The sequence below is a fragment of the Petaurus breviceps genome, unplaced genomic scaffold (assembly GCF_028583685.1).
Source record: "Petaurus breviceps papuanus isolate PSGF00001 unplaced genomic scaffold, PetGlider_PUasm1.0 91133, whole genome shotgun sequence".
Classification (NCBI taxonomy): domain Eukaryota; kingdom Metazoa; phylum Chordata; class Mammalia; order Diprotodontia; family Petauridae; genus Petaurus; species Petaurus breviceps.
In genome coordinates, this window is record NW_027187419.1 from 7,971,734 (window position 1) to 7,992,230 (window position 20,497).

At 37.4% G+C, this 20,497-nt stretch overlaps 1 protein-coding gene across 2 annotated transcripts in view; it reads left to right on the plus strand.

Moving 5' to 3' along the window:
* ALG9 (ALG9 alpha-1,2-mannosyltransferase) overlaps positions 1 to 20,497 on the plus strand; it is a 138,433-nt gene that overhangs the window by 40,365 nt on the left and 77,571 nt on the right. For both annotated transcript variants that reach the window (XM_069080317.1, XM_069080318.1), the window contains 2 exons: positions 17,159 to 17,281; positions 19,591 to 19,745. In XM_069080317.1, the coding sequence (XP_068936418.1) occupies positions 17,159 to 17,281; positions 19,591 to 19,745 (278 nt within the window). The remainder of the gene's footprint in view (positions 1 to 17,158; positions 17,282 to 19,590; positions 19,746 to 20,497) is intronic.

The window sequence follows — 20,497 nt, forward strand, 5'->3', positions numbered from 1 at the left end:
GTTTGGAAGGAGACAGGAGTGATTGTAAGTAGCAGGGACATGGTCACTATGGCAGGCCTAGAAAATGAATTGGGAAAAATATGGAGAATATTTTAGAGAAGGAAGAGGCTTCTGGGCAAATAAGAGAAGGAACGTAGGTCTGGGATTTCTAGGGATCTGGGAAAAGATTTGGCCATAGGGACAGAGCAAGTGACTCATTGCAGCAAGTCAGTTGAACCTTTTGTGAATGCCAGGCAATGTCCTAGATGGGAAAAATGGAGCTAGGTAATATAGCAATCAAAGTGCCTGACTTAGAATGAGGAAGAGCCGAGTTAGAGTTCTTACTGACTACATGACCCTAGGCAAGTCACTTATGATCTCTGCCTCAGTTTCCTCACCTATAAAATAAGGACGATGATAATGCCTAACTCCCAGGGATAATGCCTAACTCCCAGGGTTATGAGGAATAAATGAGATAACCACTTTGCAAACCTTAAAGAGTTATATAAATGCTAGCTGTTACTATTAGAGATGCAAAGACAAAAGCGAAATAATCCCTGCGGTCTAGGAGCTTACTACTGGAACAAAACAATACATACACAGATAAGTGAACATAAAATATGTACAAGTAAATATAATTTTGAAAGGAAGATCACTAATGATTGGGTGGTCAGGAAAGGCTCATTCCAGGTATGGTGGACAACCTGAGCAAAGACTTAGTGACTGTTTTAACTAGAATGTTTTCATCAGTTTATTTTTTAATTTGTATTTTCATTTCCAGATTCTCTTTCTCCCTCTACTCCTCCCCCACCCATTGAGAAGGCAAGAAATATGATATACATTATACATATGAAGTTATGTATAACATATTTCTACATTAGTCATGTCCTGGAGGAAAAAAAAAAGCAAAAAAATTATGTTTCAGTCTAGACTATATGAGTCCTTTAGTTCTCTGTGGAGACAGATAGCATTTTACATCATGAATACTTTGGAGTTATGATGGATCATTGTATTGATCAGCCATACTAAGCCTTTCATGGTTGATTATATTTACAGTATTGCTCTTACTCTGTAGATTTTTCTCTTGGTTCTGTTCACTTCACTTTACATCAGTTCATATAAGTCTACCCAGGTATTTTTTTTTCTCTTCTTTATTTATTTTGGGGATTCTTTTTAAAACTCGAATTTCATATTGTCTCTTTCCCTTCCACCCCTTCTCCATCCATTGAGAAGACAAACACTAAGATATCAAATATGCATGTGAAATCATGCCAGATGAATTTCCATATTTGCCATATCACAAAAAAAAAGCAAGAGAATTGTACTTCAGTTTGCACGGAGTTCATCTGGAGATGGATAGCATTTTTTCTTTATGAAGGCTTTGGAATTGTCTTGGATTACTATATTGATCAGAATTGCCAAGTCTTTCATAGTTGATCATCATTGCAACATTGCTATTACTGTGCACAATGGGCTCTCAGTTCTTTCCACTTCACTTTGTGTCAGTTCATATAGACCTTACCATGTGTTTTCTGCAATCACCCCCTTGTCATTTCTTATAAATACAGTAGTGCTCCATCACAATCAAATGTCACAATTTGTTCTTTTTGAGTTCAGTTGTTCAGTCATATCTGACTCTTTGTGATCCTGTGGACTATAGCATGCCGGGTCCTTCTGTTCTTTTTTCTACTATCTCCATAAGTCTGTCCAAGCTCATGTTTAATTGTTTCTATGACACTCTCTCATCCTCTGCCATCCTCTTCCTTTTCTCTTCAGTTTTTTTCTAATGAGTCCTGTTTTCTCATTAGGTGGCCCAAGTATTTAAGTTTCAGTATTTGATCTTCTAGTGAATAGCCTGAATTAACTTCTTTAAGGATTGACTGATTTGATCTCCTTGCTGTTTGAGGGAGTATCAAAAGTCTTCCTAGCACCATAATTAAAAAGCATGAATTCTGTGATACTTAGCTTTCCTTATGGTCCAACTCTCACAGCCTTACATTGCAGCTGAAAAAACCATAACTTTACCTTTATAGACCTTTGTTGGTGAGATTATGTCTGTTTTTTAGTATGCTGTCAAGACTTGGAATAGCTTTTCTTCCAAGGAGGAAGTGTCTTTAGCTATTCCCCAATTGACGGGCATCCCCTAAATTTCCAATTCTTTGCTACCACAAAAAGAACTGTTATAAATATTTTTGTATATATAGGTCCTTTTCCTTTTTCTTTGATTTCTTTGGGGTACAGACCTAGTAGTGGTATTGCTAGGTCAAAGGGTATACACACACACACACACACACACACACACACACATACACACACACACACACACACACACACACACACACACCACAGTTTTATAGCCCTTTGGGCACAGCTCCAAATTATTCTCCAGAATGTTTTTACTGTTCCACAATTGTACCAACAGTACATTAGTGTACCTATTTTCCCCAGTTCCTTCCAGCATTTATCATTTCTTTTTGCTTTTTGGAGGGGCAATTGGGGTTAAGTGATTTGCCCAAGGTCACATGGCTAGTAAGTGTTAAGTGTCTGAGGCTGGATTTGAACTCAGGTCCTCTTGACTCCAGGGCTGGTGCTCTATTCACTGCGCCACCTAGCCACCCCAATTTCTGATAGGTATGAGATGGTACTTCAGTTATTTTAATTTGCTTTTTTCCAATCAGTAGTGGTTTAGAGCATTTTTTTTCATGTTACTAGCTTTTATTTCTTTTTCTGAAAATCACCTGTTCATATCCTTTGACCATTTATGAATTGGGGAATGGCTCTTATTTTTATAAATTTGTATATTTGAGAAATGAGGCCTTTTATCAGAACTGCTTATGGTCAACAGAGTAGTCAGTCACTGTCAACTAAAGTGAGTACCAGCAAAGGGTCTCCTGTCATCTCTTTCTGACCAGGTGTCTGAACCTCTTACGTTCTTGCGCCAGAGAATTCCTGAGCTGCTACTGCTGTTGCAGATGTCACTACGGTCTACCACTGGCGCTCCTGCCTTGCTCCAAGCCTGCACCCACCCTGGTGTTACAGACCTCTCCTGTGGCCCTCCTAAGTTGTCTTAGCCTGGAAAAATGTCTCCCTCTGACTTTTTATTGGCTTTGTTGCTCGATAATTTGATTTGATATAATATTTCTAAGTTTGGAGGGGAACATTGGAGTGTTAAGTTGGGTCACAGCCTGTACTCTACCATTTTGACTTCACCCTACTACCCAAGTATTTCTTAAAATATAACTCCTTCATCATTTCTTATAGCACAATAATTTTCCATCATATTCGTATACTGTAACTTGTTCAGCCATTCTCCACTTAATAGGCATTCTCAGTTTATAATTCTTTATCACCAGAAAAAAAGTGCTGCTATAAATATTTTTGTACATATGGGTCCTTTTCCTTTTTCTTTGATCTCTTTGGGGAATAGACTTTGAGGTATAGGCCTACTTGTAGTGATATTACTGGGTCAAAAACTGAAGTTTATAGATTTTTGGGCATAGTTCCAAAGTATTCCTCAGAATGGGTGAACTAGTGCACAGATCTACCAACAGTGTATTCGTTTACCTATTTTCTTATAGTCCTTCCAGCATTTGTCATTTTTCTTTTCTGCCATCTTAGCTAATCTCGATAGGTGTGAGGTTTCACCTCAGTTGTTTTAATTTCCATTTCTCTAATTATTAGTGATTTAGAGAGTTTTTTTTTCATATGACTATTGATAGCTTTGATTCTTATTCTGAGGACTGCCTGTTCATATACTTTGACCTTTTATCAGTTGGGGCATGACTCCCATTTTTATAAACTTGGCTTATATTTGGGAAATGAGACCTTTATCAGAGAAACTTACTGCAAAATATTTTCATGGTTTTTTGCTTTTCTTTTAACTTTGGCTGTATTGGTTTTATTTGTGCAAAAACTTTTTAATTTTATGTAATCAAAATTATCCATTCTGTCTCCTGTGAATCTCTCTCTTATTTGGTTGTGAATTCTTCCTCTGTCGATAGATCTAAGAGATAATTTCTTCCATGCTCCCCCAATTTGCTTATAATATAATCCTTTATGTCTAAATCATTTACCCATTATAAGCTTATCTTGGTATACAGTATTAGATGTTGGTCTGTGCCTAGTTTCTTCTGGACTCCTTCCCAATTTTCTCAGAAGTTTTTGTCTAAGAGTGAGCTCTTGACCCAATAGCTAGGATCTTTGGGCTTATCAAGCACTAGGCTACTGAGCTCATTTGCTTTTATATATTGTGTACTTAGTCTATCCACTCTATTTCTTATGCAATACCAAATTGTTTTGATAATTACTGCTTTGTAATATAGTTTGAATTCTGGTTTTGCTAAAACCCCTTCCTCTACATTATTTTTTAATTGATTTCTTTGATAGTCTTGACCTTTTGTTCCTCTAGATGAATTTTGTTATTATTTTTTTCTAGTTCTATAAAGTAATTATATGGTGGTTTTAATGGTGTGGAACTGAATAAGTAAATTAATTTAGTTAGTATTGTCATTTTTATTATATTGGCTTGCCCTACCCATGAACAATTAGTATTTCTCCAGTTATTTAGATCCATCTTTATTTGTGTGAAGAGTGTTTTGTAATGATATTCATATAGTTCCTGTGTGTGTCTTGAAAAGTAGACTCCCGTGTATTTTATATGGTCTGCAGTTATTTTACATGGAATTTCTCTTTCTATTTCTTCCTATGGGATTTTGTTGGTAATACATAGAAATGCTGATGATTTGTGTGGGTTTATTTTACATCCCGAAACTTTGCTAAAGTTGTTAATTATTTCAGTTAGTTTTTTAGTTGACTAGCTAGGGTTCTCTAAATATACCATTATATCTGCAAAAAGTGATAATTTTGTTTCCTTGTTGCATGTACTTATTCTTTAAATTTCTTTTTTCCTGTTTATTGCGCTAACATTTCTAGTTCAATATTGAATAGGAATGGTGATTATGGACATCTTTGCTTCAATTCTGATCTTACTGGAAAGGTTTTGGTTTTTCCCCATTACAGATTATGCTCACTCTCGATTTTAGAAAGATACTACTTATCATTTTAAGAAAAACTCCATTTATTCCTGTTTTCTAGTGTTTTCAATAAGAATGGGTGTCATATTTGGTCAAAAGCTTCTTATACATCTATTGGTATAATCATATAATTTTTATTGTTTTTGTTTTTGATATGGTCAGTTATGCTTATAGTTTTTCTAACAATTGAGCCAGCCTTGCATTCCTGGTATAAATCCAGCCTGGTAACAATAGATGATGTATATGATATACTGCTGTAATCTCCTTGCTAGTATTTTATTTAAATTTTTTTCATCAATATTCATTAGTGAAATTAGTCTGTAGTTTTCTTTTTCTATTTTTGCTCTCCCCATATCATAACTGTATTTGTGTCATAGAAGGAATTTGGTAGGACTTCTCCTATACGTATTTTTTCAGACAGTTTGTATAATATTGGAATTAATTATTCTTTAAATGTTTGGTAGAATTCACTTGAAAATCCATCTGTCCTTTATTTATATAATCCGTTTATAGAAAATAATCCATTATATAATATATTTATTATATTATATATATTATATTACAATTATTATATAATAATACATTATATCCATTTTATAGCTTGTTCAATTTCTTTTGCTAAAATGGGGTTATTTAAATGTCTTCTTTCCTGTTCTGTTAATCTGGAAAGTTTGTATTTTTCTAAATATTCATTTCATTTAGATTATCAGGTGCTTTTTTAGTATAATTGGACAAAATAGTTCCTGATAATTGCTTTAATTTCATTTTCATTGGTTTTGTATTTACTTTTTTCATTTTTTATATTAACAATTTGATTTTCTTTCTTTTTTTAAACCAAACTAGCCAACAGTTGAACTATTTTTTGTTTGTTTTTTTAAACAGCTCCTAATTTTATTTATTACTTCAATTTTTTTTTTTTACTTTCAGTTTTATAATCTCCATTGATTTTCTAGATTTCTATAAAGGTGTATAGGGGATTTTAAATTTGTTCTTTTTCTAGTTTTTTGGTTACATGGTTAATTCATTGATCTTTCTTTTACTGATATGAGCATTTAGGGATATGAGATTTTCCTTAAGTGCTGCTTTGGCTGTATCCCGCAAATTTTGGTATGTTGTCTCTTTGTTCATTATCTGAAATTATTTATTGTTGTTATGTTTATTCTTTGACCCATTCATTCTTTAGGATTAGTTTATTTTCTGTTTAATTTTCAGCCTCTAAAGACCATTTTATTGTATGTAATTTTTATTACATTATGATCCTCAAAGGGTGCATTTCATATTTTGGCTTTTCTGCATTTGTTTCTGAGGTTTTTATGCTCTAATACATGGTCAGTTTTTTTTTAAAGGTGTTACATACACCTGAGAAAAAGAAATACTCCTTTTTATTCCTATTCAGTATTCTCCAGAGGTCTATCATATCTAACTTTTAAAAAATTGTATTCATCTTCTTCCTTCTCATTTTATAGTTAGAGCTATGCAGGTCTGCAGTGGGGTAAAATGAAGTCTCATACTACTGTAGTTTTATTATTTCCTCCTCTAATTAATTTAATTTTTCCTTCAATAACTTAGATGATATTAATTCATTGTCCATGGAATATTTTAACAAGATATAGTTTTTCTGAGTATCTTTTTTAATTAGGCCTGGTTTTGTTTTTGCTTTGTTTGAGATTATGATCTCTACTTCTGCCTTCTGTATTTCAGTCAAAGCATAATAGATTCTGCTATAGCTTCTTATTTTAATTCTGTGTGTGACTTTTTGTTTTGAGTATGTTTCTTATAAACAATGTATTGTTGGATTCTGGTTCTAATTCATTCTGATATCCTTTTCCATTTTCTTGATGAGTTCATCTCATTCACATGCACAGTTATGATTGCTAAATTGGTATTTCCCTCTATCCTGCTCTCTTCTATTTACACTTCTTTTTTTTTTATCCTGTCCAATGCCTCCCTTAATTTATCCTTCCTTCTTATTAACTTCCCTCTTTTCTCTTAGCCCTTTCTCCTCTTACTTCCCTGTTGGGTAAGATGAATTTCTATACCTAACTTTGTGTGTGTGTGTGTGTGTGTGTGTGTTTGTGTGTATGTACATGTATTCTTCCCTCTTTGAATCTGTTCAGATGAGAATGAAGTTCAGACATTGTCTATTCCCCTCCATTTCTCCCTCTACCATTGAAAACTCTTCCTTGCATGCCTCTTTTATGTAGGATAATTTTCCCATTATTCTTCCCAATGTATCTTCTTCTCCCAATGCATCCTTCTTTTTTCATCCTTCCATTTTTCTTTTGACATCATCCTGCCATGATAGATTCACACTCGTGCCTTCTGTCTATGTAGAGTCCGTCTCACTGCACTAATGATGATAAAATTCTTAGAAGTTACATGTATCATCTTCCCATATTAGAATGTATACAATTTAACCTTATTAATCTATATGATTTTTTCACCCATATTTATCTGTTTATGCTTCTGTTGAGTTTTGTGTTTGAATGTCAGATTTTCTAACCTTATCTATCATCAAGGGTGCTTGAAAATTCTTTATTTCATTAAATATCTATTTTTCTCTTGAAAGATTATACTTAATTTTGCTGGGTAGGTTATTCTTGGTTGTAATCCTAGGTCCTTTGCCTTCCAGAATATCATATTCCAGGCCGTCTATTCTTTTAATGTGGAAGCTGCTAAATCTTGTGTGATCTTGACTGTGGCTTCATGATATTTGATTTTTTTTTTCTGGCTGCTTGCAATATTTTCTCCTTGACCTGGGAGCTCAGGAATTTGGCTATAATATTCTTGGGAGTTTTCATTTTGGGATCTTTTTCAGGAGGTGATTAGTGAATTCTTTCAATTTCTATTTTTCCCTCTGGATCTGCGATATCTGGGCAGTTTTCCTAAATAATTTCTTGAAATATGATATCTAGGCTATTTTTAAAATTATGGCTTTCAGGTAATCTAAAAATTCTTAAATTATCTTTCCTTGATCTTTTTTCCAAGTCAACTTTTTTCCTATGAAATATTTCATATTTTCTTCTTTTTTTAATTCTTTTAACTTTGTTTTATTCTTTCTTGAAATCTCATGGAGTCATTAGTTTCCACTTGTGCAATTCTAATTTTTAGAGAATTATTTTCTTCAGTGAGGTTTTGTACCTCTTTTACCTTTTGATCAATTCTGATGTTTAAAGTGCTATTTTCTTCAGAGATGTGTGTGTGTGTGTGTGTGCATGTATACACACATAGCTCTTTTACCAAGCTGTTATATTCTTTTCACAGTTTTCTTGTTTTGCTCTCTTTTCTTGCCCCAATTTTTCCTCTGTGACTCTTACTTGATTTTAAAAAAATCGTTTCTTTTTGCTTTAAAAAAATATTTTTTTTAGATCTTCTAGGAGTTCTTGTTGAACTTGTACCCTTTGCATTTTTTTCCCTTTGAGGCTTTGTTTGTTGATGTTTTCAAGTCACTGTTTTCATCTGAGTATGTGTCTTAAGCTTCCCTTCATCATCATAGCTTTTTATGATCAGATTCTTTGTCGTCGTTGTTTGCTCTTTTTTTCCAGCTTATTTCTTGACTAAGCTTTATTTTAGAGTTGAACTCTCTTCATCGCTGGGACTAGGGGGAGAGGAGTATTTGGCTTTACTTTCTGATTTTTATGTCATGCTGCTTTCATAGGCAGGGGGCCTGTAAGTTTTTGATACTTTCAAGATGATCCAGAAAGAGTTCTGGTCACAGTCTTCCTGATCTACTGGTCCTTGTCTCTGGTCCTTAGCCAGGTAGTGCCTCTATTCCCTCTCAACTGCAACCACTCTCTCTGCCCTTGAATCATGATCTGCAGCTAGGTAATGGGTGAAGGAACTGCCAAATTGAGTCTGACCCTGTACCCTGTGCTGGTACAGGGGCTCCGCTGGAATCTCTTTCTGACCAGGTGTTAAGTCCCTTGTACCCTGGGTGTTCCTGATGGTGTTTCCATTGATGTTGCTGCTGCTGTTTTCTCCACCTCCAGGGTCAACAGCCGGTATTGCTTCTGCTGTGTCAAGCTCTTGGCCAGTCCCCACCCCAGTGTCAGCAGGCTTCTTTATCTGTCTTCCTGACCTGCCTTGGGTTGGGAAGATAACTCACTGTGACTTTTTGTTAGCTATCCCGCTCAAAATTTGGTCTGACACTTTGAAAAAGTTGTTTAGAGCTGTGTGTTGGGAGTGCCCACAAACACACTCACTTCACTCCACCATTTTGCCTTTGCCTTCTCATCAGTTTAGAAGAATAGGTTCGGGGCAGCTAGGTGGCACAGTGAGTAGAGCACCGGCCCTGAAGTCAGGAGGACCTGAGTTCAAATCCGGCCTCAGACATTTAAAACTTACTAGCTGTGTGACCTTGGGCAAGTCACTTAACCCCAATTGCCCTCCAAAAAGCAGAAAGAAAAAAAGAAAGAGAGAAAGAAAGAAAGAGACAAAGGTAGGTTCAAATCATATTGTAAAGAGTAAAGACTTCCCAAATAGAAGAATTTGTTATATCCTAAGGGCCTAAGGAACCATTTAAGTCTATTCAATTAGTAAATGAACATTTATTAAATAGCTCCTTGGTTTTGTAAAAGGTGCTATGTTAGGTACTGGGCATACAAGTATAATGAATGAAACAATCTCTTACGATTCCAAATGAGCTTAAAATTCTAATGAACAAGTGAATCACATGGTTAGAATGGAGCTTAAGAAATATTACTTTTGGGACGGCTAGGTGGTGCAGTGAATAGAGCACTGGCCCTGGAGTCTGGAGAACCTGAGTTCAAATCCAGCCTCAGACACTTAATACTTACTAGCCATGTGACCTTGGGCAAGTCACTTAACCCCAATTGCCCTACCTACCCCCTTCCAAAAAAAAAAACAAAAGAAATATGAGTTTTACACTGTAAGGAGAAAGTTGAGTGGCAGAGAGATCAATTAGCAGGCTGTTGCACTAGTCTAGGTAAGAAGTGATGAAGTTTAGAACTAAATGACAGATGGAAGGGATATCATGGAGGTTTGATACCTGATTGAATATAGAATGTGAGGAAGAGGGAAGGATGATGCTGACATTGTAAACCTGTGTAACTAGAAGGATGGTAGTAGAGATTGGGTTGCTTTTGAGATGCCTATGAAACAGTTAGTGTAGATGTCCATGAGGCAGATGAAAAAGGGAGCTTAGGTAGAAAACTAAGGCCTAGATATTTCAATTTGGGAGTAGTCTGCCTAGAGATGATAATTGAACTCATGAAGTTGATGAGATTGCCAGGAAAGAGGAGCAGATTAAAAGTCAGATCTCAAATACTAAGACTTAGTAAATAACTGTTAAATGAGTGGGTGAATGAATATTGGCCCTGTCTACGGTGATGAACTTACAGCCCCTGATTCACTTCCCATTGCCACTTCCAGGCTGTATCTCTACCTTCATCACTCAGTAACCTCTTCTTTGAAGTTCATTCAGTTCATATCTGGTAGCTATTACCTATCAACCTTTAGGATGAATACTACTCTTCTTTCCTCATTGAGTTTAATGCCTGTCTCACAGAGGTTTTCTATCCTTCCCATCTCCTACGCTCATGCTGTGAGACTTGGGGTGTATAGGTTGTTCCGGAGGACTAGCACCTCTTGTGTGAGGGCTTGCTGAGCCATTTTCAGGGCTGTTAGTGTACCTTTGGTGTCCACCTGATTCACCCAACTCCTATTTGTGGATCCAAGAAACTGTAGCATACACAGTAATCACATTGCAGAAAACGATCTCAGCAGATGGGCTAAACCAATTTAAGAGTAATCAACAGGCCTTAAACCTTGGTGAGTTATAGGGATGTCTACCACAAGCATGTGAAGACTTTCCCAGTGGAATGGGCAGATGAGAATAATTTGTTCCAACAGCCATGAAGGCAGCTGAAGCAGGTACTGTAGCATGCTTAGAGCTTGGTCAAGCATTGAAGGTGCCAAAGTCATTGACTGCATCCTGGACCATGTCTAGTCATCTTGACTTTTGTCTACTGCTGGACTTTGAGGTTGATTACTTTGTGCAGCTCTTGCCTTCAACATGCATATTGATGTGCCTTCAAATACTCTTACTTCCCAATTACTCAACTTTCCCATGACTTACTTCTCTATCGCTCTTCAGCTACCCACAGAGATTGTCATGCTATCGGTCTTGCTATCATACACAAATGCTCCATTTACATGTTTTTGAACTTTGCAGTTCCCTTATTTGATTATATATGTGTCATTCTACCTTTTCCCTCTACCTCGCAGCCCCAAACTCTATTCTTTGTTCTCACTGTGCTCTCCAGCCCCTCTACATCTTAATTCTTTCTAGGCCATCACCCTATGCTGGCCACACTCTCCTTTCTTTTCCTATCTTTTCCTATCTTATCCCCTTAATGAACTAGTTCAGCTCTACAGCACTTCTTGAGTCCTTTGCCTAATTATCTACCCCACCTCTAAACTTGTCCTGCCAAACCTCAGCCCGAGTTTTATTCACTCCTTCCATCCTTTACCTTTGCTCCTACTCATGTGCTGCTGAATGAAACTGGAGAAAATCATGAAACTGTGCTGACTGGGTCTACTTCAGATTTATGTGATGTAATCTTAAATGGGCCTTACTGCAGCAAGGCAATCCTTTTTGCACTTCCCTAAATGACTCATTATCCCACTCGCCACAGTGACTTTTTCAAACCTTTTTATCCTTCTTCAAACCTTTTATAGATCAAGTATCTCAGTTGAGAACCTTGCCTTGTATCCCCCAAACAAATCAAGACCATTTGGGAGAGTGCTGCCTTCTCCTCTACTCCACAACTCATATTTCTCAGATGCCCTCTGCCATTGTCTCCACCTTCACTCATCTTATGTGATGAGATGGCCCTTCTCCTTTCCAAAGCAAACCCTTCTACATGCACAGGTGACCCAATTCCATCATGCGTTCTACCACAGATTCCCCCCTATATCAGCTTTACTCTTTTACTTCTCTTCAGTCTCTCTCTGTTAACTGGATGTTTCCCTGCTGTTAGAAACATGCCCATGTCTCCCTCATCCTCCAAAAAGCCGTCCCTTGATCCTTGCTTGCTGTTGTTCCATCTCCCTCTTTCTTATGTGACTAAACTCTTTGAAAAGGCTGTCTACAGTCAGTGCCTCCACTTCCTCTCCTCTCATTGTCTTCCTAACTTTCTCTAGTGTGACTACTGTCCTCAGAATTCAATGGAAACTGCTTTCTCAAAAGTTATGAACCACCTCTTAATGACCAAATCTGGTGATTTTTATCTCAGTCCTCATCTTAATCTCCCTGCACCCTTTGACACTTGTCAGTCACCCTTGTCTCCCTGATATTTTCTTCTCTCTAGGTTTTTGGGATACTATTCTATCTTGCTTCTCCTCCTTCCTTTTTGACCAATCCTCAGTCTCCTATGCTGGATATTCACCTAAATCACTGATCTTGGGTGCACCTCAAAGCTCTGTCCTGGGTCATCTTCTCTTCTCCCTCACTCAGAAATCTTATTAACTCTCATGGATTCAGTTATTATCTCTGTGCTGATGATTCTCAGATTTGCTTATCCAGTCCTTTCCTCTCTGCTGATCTCCACTCTCACATCTCCAGCTGCCTATTGGCCATCTCAAACTTAACATGTCCGTCACTAAACTCATCTTACGCTTCACCTCCCTATGACTTTTGTGGATATCGCCATCCTTTTAGTCACTGAGGCTCCCCACCTAGGGATTGTCCTTGACTTCTCACTATCTCTCACCTCTCATATCCAATCTCTTGTCAGAGTCTGTCAGTTTTCCCTTTGTAGCATCTCTCACATATGCTGCTTTCTCGCCTGTGCTCCTACTGTCTGCTTGGTGCAGGCTTCTGCTCCTGGGTCCTTGCAGTAGTCTGCTCACTAGTCTCTCTGCTAGAAGTCTCTTCCCATTACACTCAGCTGCCAAAGTGACTTGGTAAAGCTCAGGTCTGACCATGTCTCTGCTCAGTAAACTCTAGTGGTGTCCTTTTGCCTCTAGGATCAAATATAACATCTTCTGTTTGGCTTTCAGAGGCTTTCATAGCCTGGTGTTCTCCTGCCTTTCCAGTCTCTTTGTACCTTACTCTCTGCCATGTACCCTTTGATCCAGTGGCCCCAGGCTCCTGGCTGTTCCTTGAACAAAACACCCCATCTCTTGGCTCTGGACATTCTCTCTGGCTGTCTCCCCTTTTCTGGAGTGTTCTCCTTTCTCATCTCTCCACTATGGGAAGCCTTTTCTGATCTCCCTTAATCTGAGAGCCTTTCCTCTGCTGATCATTTTCTGTTTATCCTGTATGTGTAGCTGTTTATATTTTGTCTCCCCCACTGGATTGTGAGCTGCTCCTCGGGGCAGAGACTGTCTTTTGCATTTTTTTGTATCCCTAGCACTTAGTACAGTGCCTGATACATAGTAGGTGCTTAATAAATGCTTATTGACTGGCTGAATATTAAATATGTATTGACTGACTGACTGTGATGTAAAGGCTTAAGAGGAAAGCCAGAGTAAATATAATGACTAACCTTGACCCTGGAAGAAAGTTGAAGAAATGGACCTCTCTCCCTTCTCTGTGGAGGTGGGGAACTGTGGTTTGTCATATATTGCATATCCTGCCATAAATGGTTGATGTCTTGATTTTACAGATCACTTTTTTCTCTGTTGTTTTTATTTTTGTTACAAAGGATGGCTCACTGGTCAGGGAATGGGGGAAAATTATATTTAGAAATAAAGGTGATGTAAAAACAAAAGACATCAATAAAAATAAGATAAAAGAACACATTGTCCCCCCTCCCCCCAAAAAAAAAGGCAAGACAAGGAATGATATTTAATTTAGGACAACAGCTGCTTCCCCTCAGGATCTTTGTCCCTCCTGTCCCATCGCATGTTCTTGTTGTCTCCTTTGGTTTTTGTTTAGAGCCATAATGTTATAGGAATTGAAATCTGAGAAAGGTCATGGCTCTGGGCAGTAAATGTCTCCCTCCCCCACCATATAATTTGGCATTTTTGAGGGAGTGGAAGCAAAAGTGTTTGAAGCCTCCTTTTGGTTTATTTAAAGTTATTTGCCAGTAAAAGCTGTTCCAGAGGCCTTTGTTAATCATTTATGTCTGATGATTTTCCACTCTTTACTGTGCAAACTTGACATTTATAAGAATGACGTGATGTCTCTTAGTACCTATGGTACTAAGTCATGGGTAATGACTTTCCTCCACCCAGCACAGCAAACATCAGAAATGACTTCTTTTTCTTATCTTAGCAAACTCTTTCAAAGTGCTTATTAGCTCTTAGGAATGGAGAGAAATTGAGGTGCTTTCTGTCAAGATGGTATGTGATTGCATGGCTTTGCATTGGTAATTCACTGTAGAGAGGCTCTGCACCCAGCTCATTTTTATGTTGAGCCTTGCATCAGTGAAGCCCTTGACTTACCACTCTGACGCAAAGTCTGCGTGATTCAGCATCAGGACTTTCTGAGCCACAGTAATGATACCTCCCTGGACAGAGATAAAAGTTTCTACCTTTTACTATTCAAAGGGAGGCATCTCATCAAAGCAGGGAAAGCCTTCTGGTAGATGTTCACTTAACTACTCTCTTTTTCCACAACCTTTGCTCTTATTTCTAAGACTCCCTCTCCTGAACCTTATTCACTCTTGGCTCATCTCTCCCTTTGCTCCATCATTCAGCAAGGCAATAGTTGGTTGTGTAATGTTTATAGATTGCCTGGTAGTGCACTTGATGTCTGAGTTCCTATTACAATAATGACAGTTGACTTTAGTACTTAGTAATTTTGATTCAAGATCTCAAAGTACTGTCAGCATGGTTATAATGATAATCAACAGGAGTAGAAGGTAAGCCGGAATGGGATGGAAATAAGTCTTTGTCCAACCCTAAAGAGCTCCCTTCCTAAATATTTACATGTTATATTTATTTAAAGTTTCCATTGACTTCCAAACATATTTGCAAATACCAAAAAGAAAAAAAGGGTCCCTGCTATTAAGACTTAAGAAAATTATTGCTATGTTTTGTTTTCACATGATCTACATTTCTCAATATATCTCTTCACCCTACTCCTTCCAGACAGAATTAAAAAGAGGGGGAGAAAAGGAGTTCAGGAAAACCAATGGATTTATCAACTTAAGTCTAATAGTATTCCTCATGCATAATCCTCCACCTCACCTCTGCAAAGAAATATGGGAGGTGCATTCTCATAGTTTTTGGGAGGGGCAATTCTGATCAATAGAATTTCACAGCATTAGAAACAATTGTAACTGAATGCTGTGAAATGATAATGACCAAGTGTGTCCATCAAGGCTTACTGACCATAATAGATAATGTCCCAAGAATTACCCACTTCCCTTTGTTCTTCTTCATGGTTTCTCTTCAAGATCTATAGATTACCAAAATTCTTTAAGGAAAAAATGGTCCTATGAATTGAAGGTAGCAGTCAGATAGGCCAGGCAAGGAGCTTGTGCCTCCCTTTTTAGAGAAACAGGTAACCAAAATGTTATCACAAACCTGGAGGAGCAGAGTTCTGCTTGAAACTACATTCATAAATTAAAATTTATTTTTAAAAAATAAAAAAAAAGAAACTACATTCATCCATTTGCTTTCCTTAGTCTGAAAGGTCATTCTTAAGGGGCATAAGACATCATTGTTCTCAGTGAATTCATGCTCCTGCAGGAGGCCTTATTGCAGAGGCTCTCCTTCATTTGTTTGAACTGGAGTCCTTTTCTCTCTCTTTTCCTTCTTTTTCAAACATTTCTGACATTTTGAGTTTAGTTTCCAGTCTTATTTTGCTGTGCAAGCTGCAAAGATGTCAGGTTTTCCTGACTGCTCCTCAAGCCTCCTGATTACCCTTTTAAGCGGTGCTGATTGCAGGAAATTGCTGTGGTGCGTGGTGGGTGTCACAACAGCACAATGATTAAGACCCGTGTGTGTCATTTACTGGCTGATTGAAATAATCACAGAGAGGGGAGAAGCAAAGGGAAAATTGCTAAATGTGCAGAGGGAGCTGCCACTCTTAATCATTTTTGGCTTAAGCATCTCAAGTTGAGGAGTCAGAATTAATGAGAGTGAGATTTATGTTTTCCGTCATTTCGCTTCATTCTTGATCTTCAAGGTAGCTGAGTGAAACTTAACACTGAAGATGGTCCTAAGCAGGAAGAACTGTTTTTGTTTATCAGATGAATGGCCCCATAATACCTCTGCCTTCTACACTATAGGAAAAATAAGAGTCAGGCACCTGAGGGTTGGCTACAAGTATGACAGGATGAAACCAGAGCTGGAAGATGAAAGCAGAGTATTTTGTGACCTTTGTAGCCCAGCTGAGATTTCGAATGCTTTCCCCTTCTCCCAACTCCCAGGGAAGTTTGACTGTCTGCCATGCCTTGAGGGCACTCTCCTTACCTCATCCTTCTTTATTTTGCTCTTAAAGGAATCCCTTATTTCTTTCAAGATACTGCCAGAGAGCTGCGGTCTCCAGGAAACCTTTCCTGATTCCTGCAACTGCTGGTTCCCTCCTTCACTATCTTGTATCTAACTGCTTTGTATTTATTTTCTAATATTTTCTATATTATATATAATAAACATGTATTTATTATATATAAATATATTTATATTCTGAATATTCTAATTACATGTACCTGTTGGTCTCCCCTCATAGAGTGCGAGCTCCCTGAGGGCAGAATTATATGATTTTTTTAACTTTCTATCCCTACTGCCTAGCAAGTAATAAGTACTTAATAAATGCTTGTTGACTCATTACAGAATTTTTTGAGAAGGCAGGAAAATTCATGATGGCCTCATTGATATGGTTTTTTTATGTGTGTGTATGTACCTGTGTTCCCCAACTCAAACCGCTAGGGTTTACATAGTGTAAGGGTCAATGATACGAGTTTAGCTGGCCGTTTTAAACCTTAGATTCTTCATCAGTTGATCATGACTGCCACCCTTTGTCATTTGAGGTTAAGGTGTAATTTATATGTATATGAGTACTGGCTCCACTCTTTTTTTTCATGTTCTGTTTTTATTTCCCTTGTATTTTGTAAATTGCCAATTACTTGAGTTTAGCAGATGACCAATGTTTAATGAATATAGAACATGATGTGTTAAGCCTCTGCACTACTGGTTGTAGGTTTCACCCTTGTCTCTTTTTCCTCCTTCAGGCACAGAACCCTGGTATTTCTATTTAATTAATGGGTTTCTGAATTTCAATGTGGCCTTTGTATTGGCTCTTCTGGTCCTACCGCTGACTTCTCTCATGGAGACCCTGTTGCAGAGATTTCATGGTAAGTGGTAGTTATGAAAGATTCCAGTCTGCTTGGTGGCAGGAAGACTTGTGCCTTAGAAAACATTAGCCAGCCTTGTAAATAGCTGCTCAAGGTGACAGTGTTTACTGTGGAGGAAAAATAGAGTCCCTTCTTGTATTCACTGTGTTCTTAGGGGAATGGCAGGCTGGTCTGTTTTTGCAGCCTGGGTTTGCAAGGCTGCAATAGACATGTAGGACCTATCTGAACTTTATCTTAATTTATTGCAAATGAAAACCACATCAGTAAAAATCTACAGAAACCCACAATGCCAGGGTAACCCATTAATTGCTACAGTCCTCCGTGACTACAGGAAGAGTCTTACATCTTTACAGCTAAGGAAACCTACCCAGCTTGATAACCAACTAGACAGGAAAAGGCATTTGCAAGATCTCAGGGGAACACAATCTTTAGAATCCTTTGTCCTATGAAGATTATGTTGTTCAAAGGGTGGAGTATATCTAATGAGCCATATTGGTGGCAAAAATGTTGATGAAAGTAGCCTCACCTGAATTTTTAAAAAAATATTTATTCCATTTCCCCCATAACTGGAGGGCTGAATTAGGAGGCTGCTCTCCTCTGGACTGCCTACTTTACCTAGTCAGTTTATTTCTGTTTTTCAGCATCTGTTTTTACACTACTGTACTAACTCGGGTTATCAGCTAAGCAAGTGCTTCTGGCTTTCTTTGCAGGAAGATCAGATTTAAGCAGAACTCTTAAGTTGGAAAGAGAATTAACTCTAGATCTGTTTTCCTGATTTGGAAGGGTTATGAGTGATTTTTTTCCTCAGTCGGTTTATGTTTCCATTGTGCTATTTTTGTTTTGTAAATTGCTTTTAAAGAATTAAGCAAGCTAAAAACGTCAGTTTACAAAGTACTTTTGCTTGTGATGGGAGAACATGAAATCAATCCCAAGGGGCAAATTTACATTTTAAGATATATAAAATGGGAAATCCTATTTCAGAAATGAGTATTGTAGCACAAAAGAATTTTTGCCTGCTGAGGTTAGGTTCATTTGTGTTGTGACATACTATGACAATTGAGAAAATCCAATTTAATAGTTAAACCTTGGCAAAGTATTCATCTAAAATATAGTCTAATACCTTACAATAATTGTGGACAAAGTTTAAAATAACTGGTGTTGTAGCTTAAGAATTGTTATCCCTGAATAGTCAGTCAACAAACGTTTATTAATCTCTTACAGTGTGCCAGGCTCTGGGACAAAGTAAGATGTAAAGAAAAGCAAAAGACTGTCCATGTCCTGTCCTCAAACGAAGGCGTTTATAGCCTTTGGTGAATGTATATACATCCCAAACCCTGTAAATCAGGTGTTACTTAGTTATGGCCCTTGGTTACAGGCTGGATTCTGTGGGATAAATAACTGTGCAGCTTATGGTGCATGAATCTGGTGGGCAGCAGAGGGCACTGTGTTTATAGCTTTTACATGAAATTCCTGCTGCACTGCTCATTATGACTAATACAAGCACAGGAGGAGATGCTCTCACTGTGGGGTTGCAAGCTTATCACTCAGTGCTCATGTACCTAACCACAGGAACTTTCCAGCAGGGGTTTGAGCCTCCGTGATCATTAAATCCCTTTAGCGCTTGCACATGCATGCATTCTTTTTAAAAAAATTTTGGTTCCAGTTAGAGATTTAGAGTTGAAAGGTGTTTTAGGAGAGAAGGAGAGGAAGCTTTATCAGGGCTGTTTTGTTTGTTTTGCAGCAAGCTATTTGTCAGTGACTGTTGAAAAAAAAATACAGTTAATGTGTTTGAGAATGCTGGTTCCTCCATCATTTTCTTCTATTTTTAACCTGTGGTTACTTGGGTGTAATAAAGAAGGCTGATTGCTAAAGGAGCAAGAGTGTTACCTAGAACATGGTGTATAAATATTCTGTTTCGTAGGATTAAAACTTAAAGAATTTTTAGCTTGTGGCAGATAATCTTAGGGGTCTGTAGACCTAGTGTCAGGACCCCATAGTAAAAGAGATTTTTCTTTCTCTACCTAAGATAAAAATCATTTTACTAACAACCCATGAACCACTTAGGTCTGGTGATAGGCATTTAGTCTCTTTAGAAAGCAACAGAATGGAATTCCCTTATTAGCTGACATTTTCTTGCATGGTAGTGAAGAGGAGTGTGATTATCTTGCACCATTTTGTGAGTGAATACAGGATAGCCAAGGACAGGGCTACACCATTCCAAATCCAAAGTTGGGGGACTTGAAGGCTACATAGGTTGCAGTTTTCTACTATCGTGAAATATGAAATTGCTTCTTTTCTGTTTCTTACAGTTCAGAATTTAGGCCGTCCCTATTGGCTTACCTTGTCTCCAATGTACATCTGGATCATAATCTTCTTTGCTCAGCCTCACAAAGAGGAGAGATTTCTGTTCCCCGTATACCCTCTTATATGCCTTTGTAGTGCAGTGGCTCTTTCTGCACTTCAGGTGAGTTTCAGGGAAATAGAAATCCTAAAGAGTTTCATTTTGAGTTTCTTTATACTTTATCATAGAAATTTAAAAATAGATTGCAGAATCTCTACTCCTAAGATAATTCATCCATATAGTATAATTTATTATATACGTAATTTTGTGTGTGTGTGTGTACACACAAATAACTGTCCTTTTATTTCAGAACATAGACTCAGTTTACTTTAGAGGCATTTTCTAAGTCACTGTAAGAGAATTAGATACTGATTAAATGATGAGGGAGTAGCAGAGCTAATTTAATATCTTCCCTTAAAACATTTGGATAAGAGTAGAATTTTAGCCTATATTTTGTGATTATATTAAATAACTATATATAAACTTACATTTAGGGACAGTTCCCTAAGCTTAAAACATTCTTCCACTTTTGTGCATTAAAAAAAAATTGAACTATGCACTCTATTTTATGGCATTTTCAGGCTTCTGGTTGTTCTTTACCCCTGCTTCAAATTGAGATTTAAATTTGAAAGAAAATTTATTTTCCTTAGGCATTTTTAGCCTATGATGTCACCATTTTGAACATAGTCTCCCTTCTGTTCCTCCTTCCTCCCTTCTTTTCTCTGTCTCTCTCTGCCTGTCTTTCTCTCATCTCTCCTCCCTCCTCCTCATTTCCTTTTTTTATTTTTAGCATAAATGAAGCACAAGACTCATTATAAGATTAGTAATAGTATACCCGACTCAAAATAGGGAGATCCTGAAGAAACAGTGCTCAT